This window comes from Mastomys coucha, unplaced genomic scaffold, assembly GCF_008632895.1.
Source record: "Mastomys coucha isolate ucsf_1 unplaced genomic scaffold, UCSF_Mcou_1 pScaffold21, whole genome shotgun sequence".
NCBI lineage: Eukaryota > Metazoa > Chordata > Mammalia > Rodentia > Muridae > Mastomys > Mastomys coucha.
Genome location: NW_022196904.1, coordinates 88,900,660 through 88,914,809, shown reverse-complemented (window position 1 = coordinate 88,914,809; position 14,150 = coordinate 88,900,660). Strand labels below are relative to the sequence as shown.

The window sequence follows — 14,150 nt, the reverse complement described above, 5'->3', positions numbered from 1 at the left end:
AGAGGGGTCCCAGCTCCTTCCAGAGGTCTCCTAGAGCACCAGGGCATCTCTCAGCCCTTCCTTAACCTCCCCACCCTTGCTCTTGCCCCTGTGCCAGTCGCAGAGTGCTGTACCTTTACATCTGTCTCCCCTATTCAAGCATGGACTCCAAAGCAATGGTTGGTACAGGGCCCCTGACTCTAACCAAGCAACCACTAAAATCTAAAAGTGTGAGGGTGGTGGGAGAAGAGAGAGCCAGGGTCAGACATGGAGGCTCACAAATGAACGGAGCCAGCACTGTTTAAACCCTAATGTTAATCAAGCTGGCTCCAGCCCTCTTGCATGTTGTCCTCTTTTATTGCCCTCTGCCCAGCAGAAGTTATAGACAAGACTTCTCCCAGAAGCAGCCTCTTGCACCAAGCAAGACCCTAGACTGTCCAAATCCCTCTGGAGTCCCTGCTTCCCAAGTAGCCCAAGAGAATGCTGAGGACTGGTCAGAGGGAAGGGGTGTGCTCAGAGCCACAGCCATGGCTTGTGCTTCAACAGTGACCTCCTAGAGATCTGACACCTGTGGAGCTCAGTCAGTCTTAAGGGGGTGAACAGAGGCCCTTGGAGAAGCAAGACAGATTTTGAGGGACATGTGGTCTAAAGATCTTGGCTCTTGCTGAGGAGGATCAGAAGAAGGCAGCTTGGAGGGTGACAGGCAGGTGGCAGGGCTGTTTGTGGCCAGAGGGAACTTCACTGTTAAAGTCAGAGCCACCATTGTTGGAGTGACTGTGTAAATATAGATGACCTCACTTTCTGTCCCCAACACTAGCATCCATACTGGAAGACTGTCCCTGAGGCTGCCTGAGGTCACACAGAAGCTAAACACCATGATCAGGGGCCATGCCTTTGTGGGGTGCTGGGACAGTTTTGGTGCTTATACTGAGCACAGGCATACAACCAGGAGTGACAGTCTTTCGTCCTCAGGAGCCTGCATCCTAGTGGCTGGAGATGAACCACAGGGCAGTTAGAAGCAGAGACAAGCTAACTTCAGGTGTTATGTTTATGGTCATGACCAAACCAGGAGATGTGATTAGAAGACACATTTAGAGACTGTAAGGGAAGCCCTCCCTTACAGTCACATTATGAACCAGGAAGGGAAAAAGCTGTCATTCATGACATGAGAGAAGACGATTTCAATGGAGGAAATAAGTACGAATGTTTCAAACGTTGGAGGTTCAGACATCAGGCTGGTGTGGCTGCATCAAGGGCATGGAGTTGGAAGATGAGTGGGGGAGGTTGGATCATGGAGAACTGCCAGCAGGCTAGGCTAGAAGAGTGCTTGCCTAGCATATGTGAAGTCCTGGGTTCAATCCCTAGCGCTGCAAAAAGTTAGCACAGTGGCCCATGCCTGTGACCCCAGCACTGTTGAGGGATAGGCAGAAGGATCAGATGTTCATGATTATCCTCAAATGCATTTGAGGTTAGCCTAGGCTACATGAGACTCTGTGCAAGGTGGGGGATATTGGGTGATTTTAAGAGCTAAGAAACACCATAGGTCTGCATTTGCAGAGAATGGATTTTGAGAGGCACAGCAGAGAGACCTGTTGGCAGGCTCATGCAGCCGTCTCACCAGGTGAGAGGTGAAGGTGGCTTAGATGGTGGAGACGGGCCATGGTGGAGAGAGATGAGGTGTTCGCTGCACTTTGCAGATGTGGGCAGTGGTCCTTTGGGCCAAGGAAGAGAAGCTACATGTGTGAACTCTGGGGAAGGAGACATGAATAAGCTCCTGTGGATCACAAAACTTGGCCTTTGTCAACTGGACCATGTGACACGTCTGGAATTTTTTGTTATGGTTTCCTTTCTGTTTTTCTGGCTATATTTCATAAAGCTTTTTAAAAATGGCTTATTGGCTTCAGATGTATAAAAAGATAAAAAAAAAAAGGCAGCTGGAACTTTGGAGGAGTTGTACCCCTGTTTGTGTCTGAGTTCTACCTAAAGCTAACGTTATGGGAACAATGGGGAGAGAGAGGGAAAGACCCAGGAGCAGGCCCAGTGGAGATGAGGAACAATCACTGGCTCCCAGTTCGAGTCTCAAGGCTCTTCTCTGCCCTTGGAAGTTCTGGCTTAACCACACAGGCTCTTAGAACTTCTGCCCCTTACATCTCTTAGTCTGTGAGGAAAGGAAGGTGCGGAGGGTCTGAGAGCCAGAAGCCCCCAGCATCACCCAGAAAATGACTTCAAGACCTCCCAACAGAGACCTGTTTCTGGGTGTCCCCTCTGGCCCACTCCTGTTCCCCCATCCTCTCACTTCCTTGGAGAATTCTGAGTTGCATGGCTCTCCTTTATGCTACCCGACTGTGTGAGCCCAGGGAAGAGTGGGGATGGTGATCATTTGAATGTTGAATGACCCTGAAGGTGCATGTGTTAAAGGCCCCAGGGTGAAGCCATGAACGCTCTGTAGCCCCCCAGGAGATGGGATTTTGTCCATAGGTCACTGGGGGTGTGCCCATAAAGAAGATGGCGGGACTTGGGCTTCTTCCTCATTCTTTGGTTTCCCGGCCATGAAGTGAGCAATAAGGCCAATTGGCCTAGAACATCTACAACTGTGAGATGGAGCAAACCTTTCCTGTTTATATGTTTATACGTTTATGTTTTGTCGTGGTAAAGGAAAGCTGACTGATATAGTTGGGGTAGGAGGAGATGGAAGTAAAAACAAGGCACGGTCTCTGCACTGTTTGGTCCAGCCTTTGGCTAGATGTGAACCGTGTTCTTGGGGGCCCCATCCAGAAGACGCACATAACTGTGAACAGTAATTAGGAGAAAGAGGCACAGATGTCCATGCAGGAAAAGCTGCTTCTAGGCAGAGGTCATTACTGCTCCAGGCAAAGCCTTGGAGAAGGAGTATTTGGATCAGCTGAGTTGGAGGAATGTCTATTGAGGAAGGGTGAGGAAGAAGGCTGGAGGGAATTCCCTGGAAGGGAAGGAGTGTGAAGTCACAGAAGCTAGGCTGGGTGGAGACAGACAGCAAGGCAGGCACCAACATAAACTAGACTGGAGACCAGATCCTCAGCCCACCACTGTTTCTAACAACATCGTTATAGAATGATAATTCCTGGGCCCACCTATCCTCTGTCTTCCAGACATACCTGATATAGGTGGCCCAGCAGCCAGAGGGACCTACCTCAGAGCAGGTACAGCGCACACAGTATATCGTGCCTTGTGGTTCCAAGTACGGGTGCCAGCTCTGGCCAGGGGTATATATCTTTTCACCGAAAAGGCAGACTTTGCCCGGGCCTGGCAAGCCAATGAGGAGTGTTAGTTTCAGGAGGTTCCAACTCAGAGTTCTGCCTCATCCCTGTTCCCAGAATATCTGAGTTTGCATCTTAGCTGGACCACATGCTTGCTATTAGGCATGTTGCTGGCAGTTTACAGGGCTGTGAGGGGATCAAACAATGAAATGCTTTCAGATCAACATTCTAGGCTACAAATGGTAGTTCTTATACATAGGTGGACGATATGAGGTCCAGAAAGGACAATTTGCATGCTAAGGCCACACAACAGTTAGCATACCAAGCAGGGAGAAAGCCTGAGCTTCCTCACTCTCAATGCATTCTCCTTTGCCTCACACTCATTTTTTCCTTTGTCCCATTTATTCCTCTCCTCTCACTCTGCCTCTTACACACACACACACACACACGCACACACACGACACACACACGACACCCTACTTTCATATATCATTAAAATGGACTGCTGTGCAGATCCTCAGCACCCGTGTGGAATGTCCCAAAGGTGTAGTCTTCCTGGAATTTTAGTACTGAGGAGGTGAAGGCAGGGGATCCCTGGAGAAATCTGGCTGGCTGGACTAGCAGAAGCCCAATCAGCAACTGCTGGGTTCAAGTGACAGACCTCTGACTCAATATAAGGTGGGGAGCAGTCCAGAAAGACACCTAACGTCAACCTCTGGCCTCCACATCCATGCATACATGTGCCTGCTCATCTGTACACATACACATGCCCGCATGCAACAGAGAGAGACAAAAATCACCTTTGTTACTTCTCTGAGTCATGACTGTCACCTTAACTGACTTTTTAGTTGTCTCTGTATCCATTGCTAATAAGTTCAGGGATTATTTCTCAGAATGATTGAAACACTAGCTTGTGTTTGAGGTGGGTTAGACGCCTTTCTGCACTCCTAAAGCCTCCGCCTCCTTTTATTTCTAACCAATCACTATTCCCCTTGCCAGTCCAGGGTCAGGCTTCCTATTTCAACATGGCTACCTGGGTTCACTATGCCTCTTGCCCTGTCAATTGCTTGAGCTCCTCTCTTCAGAAGGAATGGGGGTGGAGAGCACCCAGCCAGTGCTAGGCGCCTCCATATTGAAACAGGGACAAGGGAACCTGCAGCTATTCTCTGTGCTGAGCATTTTATATACTTTACTTAATGGGAGCTGTGGTGTAGCTCAGTTGGTAGAGCACTTGCCTAGAACACACAAAAGCTTGGGTCTGATCCTCAGCATCACATCCATCAGGCAGCAGGTCACTCTAGCACTCTGAAGGTGGAGGAGGAAGATAAGAAGTTCAGGGTCATCCTCAACTACATATGGGTTTGGGGCCAACTTGGGGCACACAAGACCCTGTGTAATAAAAAGAGTTAATCTTTCCTAAACACTGTGTGTGAATGAATTGCTGCAATGCATGCAGGCCACTCATTGAGGTGACTACAGGTGAGATGCTCTGTGGTGACTATAGCACCAAGCACAGAGCCATGACCTCTTGGATATGGCTGAATGCCAAGGAGAGGAATACACTCTGAAACATGAGCGAGGTAATTAATTCATCCCGTAGTGATTTGTGATGTCACAATTACAAGAAAACCCTGGGAGAAAGCAAAGGCTTGCCCACAGCACTCCAGCCAGTGATTTGAATTCAGAACCCTAGTGTTCAAAGAGGAGCCCAACACCTGTGCCACCCTCTAACCCAGGCCTGTGGTCTCCACCTCTTTCTCTCTCGGCTCCACCAGCCACTATACTCTGCCCTGGCTTTTCCTCCTAGCTTGCTACTGTTCTACAATGTAGAAGTTGTCTCTGGGGCTTCTCTCCTAACTTCTGTTGGAGTGTCTTGGACCCAGGGGCTCAGAATCATGCTCTCTCAGGCTTTCAGGTTCACACCAAGGGCTAGCCTCTAGCTAAGGAGAGCTTGTATGGAAACTTTCATACACAAACCAGGGTGGGCTGAAGACAGGCCCCTGACACACAGCTCCACATGGATTTCTAAGGCCATGTCTATACCTTAGGAAGTTGCTTAAATGGGAAAAATACTGGTCTTCCTCTGGCTTCTCACACAGCTCCTGCTCAGCCCTCTTGGCCTCTCAGGACGAAGCTTGGGCGTCATCGTCATGGTGCCATAGTCTGGGCTTTAGTGGGCCATGGAGGACTTTAGGGAGCTTTCTCCCTACCTGCTTCCGACCAGCCCACCTCGGACAGTGGCACCAAACAGCAGGTCCTATTCCCCAGAGCCAGCAATGCCTGGCTGGCCTGGCTTACCCGTATCAAATGAGCTGTGTTTATCTCTCAGCCTCCCCTGGCAGAGGGTGGAACACAGGCCCAGCTGGGGTGCTGGCTAGAGCCAGCCCAACTCTCCAAGGAGTGAATAATGTCTTTCTTCCTCAGTCTCCTCCCCCCACGAGGGAGGATTGATTGCAACACCGTGACCACCTTAGGTCTCAGTTGTTGAAGAAACCGTGTCCTACCTTCCTTGGGGCGGTCCTAAAGCCTTGGGCTTCTGTGCCAGTTGGCATGCCTTCCCTTCCCTGCCTGTTCAGAGTGTGAGGACAGGAGCCACTCAGTCAGGGCTCCTCCCTGCCACCAACATGCCTGGCAGAAGCTGAGTCTGTGGGGGGCCTGGCAGGAGGCCTTTGGTGGCCACATACTCCACCCTACCATGCCCTCTAAGGTGCCTGGAGCTCTCTCTTCCTTTAGGGAGGTGTGTGCCCAAGGCCATGTGAAACCAGGAGGGGAGGAGACTGCCAAGCACAGCCGTCCTGGTTCTTCCAGTGACCCTGGCAGAAGCATGAGCTCCCGTACAAGGCTGTAGCAGGAGTGCTCACCCCTGAAGCTGCCAATACTCAGACAGGGTGATGTCCAGAAACATCTTAGCTTTTCTAAGCCTCAGTTTCCCTATTTAGAAGATACTCAGGGGCAGGCTCTTGTCTCTAGAGGTTTTCTGTGTAGTCTATGAATCCATGATTTCAAATTCTAAGGTTTCTAGGTTTCTAAGATTCACTATTGGTACTTGTGTGTTTGTAAAAGGCTACATTTCACTACAATGAAGCTTCTAATCAGCTTGTTTGATGCTGTGGTCATGAGGTAGATGGATTATTTCACAGTTCTTTGAGATTCTGCTGGCTACATCGATTCCAGAGTCTTGGGTCCTCCAAGGTGTATTAGGATGAAGTTCTGGGAGCCACTGGGGCCAATTCTGAGTGCCACAGACAGGGAGGCAGTGTGCCCTTCCCATCTCCCTCCCTTGTCCTCCATGGCCTTCTGCATCCTCTCCTGGCTATCACCCATCACCATTCTCTATGTCCAGCTCTAGCTGTCTGTCTATGTATCCATGTATCTGTCTATGTATGCATATATGTATGTATGTATATATGTATGTGTATGTGTCATCTATCTATCTATCTATCTATCTATCTATCTATCTATCTATCATCTATCTATCTATCTATCTACCTATAGCATCTTATTTTTAGGACCTTTAGTAGTCCCAGTGGTCAGGGCTTAACTCATAGACTTACTTTTACTTGAAGCCTAAGTTGAGCAAAGCTACTTAAGCATCCCACGAGCAATTCCACATCTGTTCAGTGGGACTTGTAATATTCAGTGTTTTAGGGTGAATCTAGAATTAAGTCAGCTCCTATACACGCCATGCTTAGGGTCTGACACAAGTTACAATACATATCCATTTAGATAGTGCCTAAGACCAGACTGACAAAAACCAGAACTGGGTGCTGGCTCTTCCTCAAGAGTCTGTCTCTCGTGGTATTTATTTTCAGAGTTCTCAGGGCCTCCTCCAGCACCTCCTAGCCATGAATATCATAATTCCCCAGAGGTCATATCTCCAAAGTGTCCTCATTCAAGGAGCTCCTAGCTTCTAGCTTCACTCACAAGCCAGTCCTGCCTCCCTTAGTATCACCAGCACCTATCTGGACCTCAGCTTTTGATGCAGAGTGGCTGATGAGCTGAGAGTGGCTCAGAAGGTTGGGCAGAGACTGGGAATGCAGGAGTAAGAGTGGAGGAGCCCTGGTTGGGGAAGGAGGGATAGGCGCTCATAATGACGTCTTGCAGTCAAGAGGGCAAAGGCCAGCTGTGGAAAGCATTAACTGGGGTAGGACACATGATCAAGCGTGCACTTCAGAAGTATCACTGTGGGCCACAGGAGTTGAAAGCTGACTGGAGGGTCAGTGGGCAAAGGATCAGGGAAGCACTATGGCTCTCACCCTGGTGAGTTAGTACCACAGCAAATCTAGGGCTGGACCTAAAGGGAAGGAATATTAATTAGCAAAGGTACAGACTGAAGAAGCATGATTGTAGGTTTCACAGGCAGGCTATAAGGCAGAATGGGTGAGATATGGGGTGGAGAGCCCAGAGGGACAATCAGGAGAGGATGGCGCTGGCTTGGGTGCATGGGGTGTTGGGTAGTTCAAAACTACCTGCAAGCCAGAGTGCAAGCACAGCAGCCCGTGCTGTTGGCAACACGAAAGTTAGCAGAGTGACAGAAAGTGACTACAGCGGTCGTAGCCCCTGGGCAGGGACCAGGAAATGACAGAGCAGTGACGGCTGGGCACTGGGCACCACATGCAGTGACCGTTCCTACTGTTCACTGATCTGCAGAGCTTCTGCAGCTCAAGTCGTAACCCAGCCACGGGCCTGGAGCTTGACAAACAGATGTGGAACATAGTGTGATGTGTGTGTGTGTGTGTGTGTGCGTGTGTGTGTGAGAGAGGGGGGGGGAGAGGGAGAGAGGGAGAAAGAGAGAGAGGGAGAGAGGGAGAGAGGGAGAGAAGAGACACCAGGTAGGATCTTGGAAGTGTTAACAAGGAGCAGGAGGGGAGTGGCTTGACAGTCATAAGGAGCCACCACCTGCAAAAAAAGCACAGAGACCAGAGTGACTACTTGCTAGGACAGAGAGGACCCTGAGAGGGGGTCAGAGGTCACAGGAAGCACTCACATCCACAGGCTACACCTGGACTCCTTTCTTACTTTGACAGACAGGACGTATTTGGAGTTAGTTTATCTGGTCTCAATTCAGGGTGGACATATCTGCCAGACAGACCTCAGATAGTCCCTGCCCCCCACCCCCAGGCTGTCCCTGAGCTGGCTCCCAGATGTTTTCGACCACTACTATTTGTGGTAACCCTGTTTTCAGGTTCACCCCCTCTTGCTTGCCTCTCACTCATCACACTTCAAGGTCTTCTCACTGAAGTCTCCTCTAGCTGGAGCACACTGCCAGTGTTGGACCGGCCCCTCCCCCACTTTTCCAAAGACAGTTTACATGCCATCGTTTCCACAAAGCCACCCCGACCCTGTAGGACCCTGGCTTCACCTTCAGAACTGAGTTAAGCCTGGTCACAAAGCTGTCCTAATTCATGAGAATTAGAAACACTAGTTGAGTGGATTTGTCTTCTATACCAGACTGTGTGAAAAGAAGGAACAGATGTTGACTCTCTGCCCAGTGCAGAGCCTGCGTAGAGTTAGCGCTTCATGAATGACCCAGTGGATGGATGGATGAAGTTAAAGGAAGAGAGAGTGCAGCTCCAGCAAAGGAGCCAATTATGGTCTTTAATCCTGGAAACCTCTCTCCTTAACAACAACAAACACAACATTATTGCATGGGAGAAGAACAAGGCCCTTTCAACAGGTATATCTTGCCACATGACACGAATTAACCTTTGACCTCCCCTTCCAGCTCTTGGCCACTGACTCCCAAACCACCTGCCAAACCAAAGAACACAGTGTACACAGAGGTCGGGAGCCAGGGCCGCTGAGGGCACAGATGATTCCCTGATCTTTATGAGAGGATCTCCAGGGTCTCCTCCTAGCACATCCCACAGTCTGACCCAGTGTGGGCAAGGTCAAAGGTGGGGAGGATGCCTAAAGACTCTTCCAATAGCAATCAGGAAAGACAACTAAAAAGCAGTAAGGCTGGAGAAGGCCATGGACACATACCCGGAGGTTCAGGGAGAGGAGAGTGAGGTCTGGAATCAGAGCAAGAACTCAGAAAAGCTGAGGGAGCTGGACTGCCCAGGAATGTGGGCCCTCAGATCCCACTTTTACCCACATAGCCATACTTTATTTACACAGACAGATACACTCCCCTTGAAGACATAAGCTTTTCCCTGGGCTCTGGCTTTCCTTGAGGGTCGCCTCTTAATGATACAAGAAATGCCTCAGTGGCTAAATTGTGTAAAAGGGATACACTTCTTTGACTATATCTCTCTTCATCTGGACAGACACAGAAGAGAATAGCCAGACTTCCAAAGACAGAATTGTTGAGCCAGGAAGGGCATGCATTCTATTTTGCTTGACTATACACACTTAGATCCACAGAGTCCTAGAAAGTTAGGAACTCAGACCATGCCCAGTCCCTTTACTCTAGAAAAAGAGCCCCAGTAAGGGAGTAGTCAGGACTTGCCAGAGATCCCTTCTCTGTCCCCGCCTAGACTCCACCACCATTCTATAGCTCTGGAGAGGATGCTTACAGAGGTGCCCATCCAGGTGACAGGGCCAGAAGAAATGCCTTCGACTTACAAGCAAACGAACTCAGCTGAGACACAATGAACTCCTGAATACAAGAATGAGCAACAAGTTCAGGTCCTACCCAGAGTGGTGCCTGATGTTTGCACCGCATCTCCTAGGGACATCTCTCTCACATCAGTCCTCCTCTTTGGGAGTTCAAGATATTGTAGGTCCTTTCTCTGAGCCGGTGCTATGGCGGGCTGCTGCGGGAACTTGAGAGGCCAGCTCTCAACAGGTGCAACAGCTGGAGCAACTGCACAGCTGTCTCCGGACTTACAGTTTGGAGCCAGTGAGTGAGGCAGAGACCTCTACTGGTGGGAGCAGGGAGGTGCAGAAGCTCGTGGCTAGAGACCCAGACACAGAGCCTTGCCCAAGGCTGAACTTCAAGCCTTTCCTTACCTGCTCTCCACTCAATTGAGCACGTCTGGACAGATGGATAGAGATGTGACTAAGATGGACAACACAGCAGGATTCTATACTGGTAAGCATCTCATGACACATATTTCCCCATACCCACCCCCCAGGCACTTTTTCATAGGTAATGTTCTGTTCATCTACTCCTCCCCACAGGCAGAATCCTTACATACTCCCAAAGTCATGTGGACTCAGATTGAAGGCCAGGACATCTTGATCTTAGAGACAGTCAATGCTACCATGGTCCTCACACATAACTTATTTAAGGACAAGCATCTCACGTTATAGGTGGCAAACAGAGGCCTGGGGTTACTTTTGGAATCAGGGAAAGAGCAAGTGCTGGGACCCTGACATTCCAATGATGCGTTTGCCTTTGGAACCACATCATCCTGTAGCAACTACCTTCTTGTCCAGGCCTGCTGCTGTGGCCTGAGATTCTATCACCTGAGGACTGAAGCTCCAATTCCTTTAAGATACAAACCTTGAGAGTTGATGTCTTACTTAGCAATTGACCCTCTCCTGGAAGTAGCGTTAGCTAAAAGGAGAGAAGAGACTCCTGGAGCTTGTTAGACAGTTTGTAAGGACACAGTGCAGAGAGGAGCAAGTACTAGAGAAGGCCCTGGAGATGAGTAGGGAATGGGGTCACTTCTAAGTCACAGAGGGGATGCATGAGTAGGGTGGAACCACACAGATGTGACTCCACCTGGAACTAGGATCAACACCAGTCGGAAACAAGGCCAAAGCCTCCAGCCTCAGGTGGAACTGGGGGTCAGTCAGTGGTGAGTGTCGGACAGTTAGGGCTCAGTGTGGCTTAACTGAGACTCGGTATGAATCTGTGGGTGGAAGTAGAGCCAAAGAGCATAAATAACCTTTGCTGAGCAGCCTTGGACTTCAACTAAGGAGTACGCCAAAACCCCTGCTCACTGGCCCTAGACATATTTGAGGGTGTGGCTGCCTTGGACCTGAGAACACCCATCTGTTGGCACCATTTGTAAAAGCACTTTGGATGTCACCAGGAGACTTCTTACCCATCACAGGCTTGAGATCTCTCTTACCCTGAGACAACACTTTTCATGCAAGACCTTAAAATAGGATACTGGCAGGAGACTCGCAAAATTCTCAGATCAACAGCACCAATCATCTTTAGGCTCAGAGATACAGGATACGTCCCAATTAACATAGCCAACAAATGACAGATCCTGGGTTGGGATCTAGGTCTCTGTTGCTTTCTTTGTTTGTAGTAGACCCTCCTTCAGATGAACTGTGAAAGTAGATAATCCAATGGTCGACACAGAAGGGAAAGCTCTTCCAGCCATGACAACACCAGGATCTTAATGCCCCTCTCAGAATGCTAGGTCACCTCACCTTAGTGACAGTCATTTTCTTGAGTAGCTGGAGCTCTGTATTTATGGGGGAGATAGCCCTACTGCAGGACCTGGAGACAGACACAGACTGGAAGGCCCCTTGGAGGCACAGAGGGGGAGGGTCAGAAAGGGAGCAGGTCACCACCAGACAGAATTTTCTGGTAGAGGTGTCTGAATCGCTGAAGGTCTAGTGATCATGGGGGGGGGGGAAAGGGAGAGCTTTGAGTACCCCTGAGCCACCCTCAGAGTGGGTCACCCAGGGCAATGATATTGGGAAGGAAGCTGCTGGGGCAGGGCCAAGTCCAGGGCAGGCATGGTAGTCCTTTGAGACTAAGTCTCTTTCAGTAGACAGCAGGCGGACTAGGAGGAAACTCTCAGGGTTTAAGGAAGGAGAGGGGATATTTACTGAATGTTTGACATTTTGCTAGGCATTTGATAGCATCACTTCCTTTAGTCCTTCCCCACACCCTTAGACCTTGGTTAGTAGCTCTCTTTTGCCGATGAAGAAGCTGAGGCTCACAGAAGTTTGAAAAGTAACACAGGTGTAAGAGGCAGAGTCACGACTTGAACCCAATTCTGAGCTCTCTCTGTTGTCCCCTTATGAGAATGTCCATGAACCTCCCGCCACTGGCAGGCTAAGGAACACCAGACAGACATGCAACCTTTCCCTCCCCAGAAGAAACAGGACAGAATCTAGCCTCACTAGCTAGCTCCACAAAGTCATGAGTCAGACAGAAGCAGAGCTGGCAGGTGGAGCCAAGCCCTGGACACAGAAGGTTGCCAGCTAGGAGGTGGACACCTGGGGTCTTCAAGCTTGGCTGTGCAACTGTGGCCTGGAGCAAACTACTGTCTTCGTTGGCCTCTGTTTATCAGGGGGGCTCAGAAGGGGTAACCAGCTTAAGGGGACAGTTAGGAAACAGGCTGTGGTCCTCCATAACCTACTGTTTGAAGTGGAAACTCCGTGGGGTGGTGGTGGTTAGGCAGCTGATACACTTTGATGAGGCCACCTTGTAACATCCCTATGCAAGTTGTTCTGCCTGCTCCTGTCATTTAATACTCATAACGGTTTTAAGAGGCTCATATTTTATAGATTAGAAAAGAGACAGTGAGGTGCCCTCCGTGTCTGACCCCTCAGCTGGCATACAGTGGGGCTGGGAAGATGAAGAACCTCATCTTTTTCACCATGCCCTGATGCCTTCCAGCCTCACACCCCCAAGTCAGGGTGTCTTCCAGACTCTGTAAGGCAGGATTTGGAATTAGACTCTTGGCTTTGGATGGCTTATGAGCTTCGGGCAACTTTCCTCTCTTCGCCCTGCTGACTTTATTCATCTGTTAAACGTAATGATGACACCCCCACTGGAGTGTTGTGAGTATCAAAAGCAATAATGGACTCTACTTTATTCATCTTTCTGCCCAGGAGCTCTTTCACACAACAGCCTTTCTGTCTTCCACACTCTGACACACCAGGCTGCTGGGAGCAAGGTCCTTTTCCACAATGCGCAATACTCTGCCTCAGCAGCCCCCCACAAAGGAATTTTGCCAAACCCTTCCTCCCCCAAGACTCACCAGCTCACACTGGTCACAGAGCAACATCTACCCTTGCTGTGCAGGTGCTGCCTGGGTAAATGCATGCGTTAAGGGGTCCCCAGGTCCTAACATCTTCCAGCAAAGTACATCCCACTGGTTCGCATCCCTCCCCTTGCCTGCCCAGACTTTGCCTGGTTTCTACTTACGGGCTCGTGCTTGCGAGTCCAACGGGAGCCAGAACATCACAAGTCCCAGCAAAGAGGAGATGATCCTCACTCCGGGAACCATCCTTCCTTGTCCCAAGGTCAGGCAACCCCGGGATGAGCCGGGAGAAAGTGAGAGAAGAAGGACACAAGTAAGTCCCCAGGACCAAGAACGACTGCTGCCTGAGGAGTCTGAGAAGCAAAGATGAAGAGGAGTCAAGGGCAGAAGGAGAGGTCTAAGGTGCGGATGAGACGACCGTAGGGAGGGGACGAGGAGAAAAAAGAGAGAGGGAGATGGAGATATGGGGAGATGGGGAAATGAAGAGAAAAGCGATGGCAGAAAGGGAGAAGGTGCTAGTTAAAGGACCAGGGTCTGCGGGGCGCGGTCACCCGGGGCGCAGTGTCCCGGTGGCGCTGGCTGCCGCAGCGGCGCGGGGTCCGGCGTGGGTCTGGGGAACGGTGAGGCGACAGGACCCTCGGTGGCGGCGCGGGGGAGGCTGAGCGCTGCCGCTGTGCACGCCTTGGGCGCCAGACGCCGCGCTCGGGCGCATTTGTACTTTGCCGCGGGAAGCCTGCAGCCCCGGGCCGGCCTAGTGCTGGCGCCTCCTCTGAGGCTCCGCGAGCTCGTGGATTGGCCACTCGAGAAACAAGCCCATTTCTCCCCCTCCCCTCTAGAGCAGGGCTGGGAACCTTCGCTCCAGGCGAGGCGCCGAGTGGAGACGAGGGGGGCTGGGGAGGGGGAAGGAGCCACAAGCGCCCCGGGTTTTAACCCCTGGCTCCCCGCGGTACCCAGCCTGCAAGGGGACCCAACCCGGTTAGATTTCAGATGGAACTGAGTGGGGTTGGTGTTGGGATGGGGAAGGTCACGGATT

At 50.6% G+C, this 14,150-nt stretch overlaps 1 protein-coding gene across 2 annotated transcripts in view; it reads right to left on the bottom strand.

Moving 5' to 3' along the window:
- Nucleotides 1–13,523, bottom strand: part of Chrdl2 (chordin like 2) — a 28,380-nt gene extending 14,857 nt beyond the window's left edge. Inside the window, exons 1-2 of one of the 2 annotated variants that reach the window (XM_031384391.1) lie at nucleotides 13,282–13,523; nucleotides 3,149–3,261 (exon numbers count right to left, since the gene is read on the bottom strand). In XM_031384391.1, coding sequence (XP_031240251.1) covers nucleotides 3,149–3,261; nucleotides 13,282–13,363 — 195 coding nt within the window. In that variant the 5' untranslated portion in view covers nucleotides 13,364–13,523. Of the gene's footprint in view, nucleotides 1–3,148; nucleotides 3,262–9,782; nucleotides 9,982–13,281 lie in introns of those variants that run through there. The other variant, XM_031384390.1, reaches the window with a different exon arrangement.
- Between the last annotated feature and the right edge of the window lie 627 nt (nucleotides 13,524–14,150).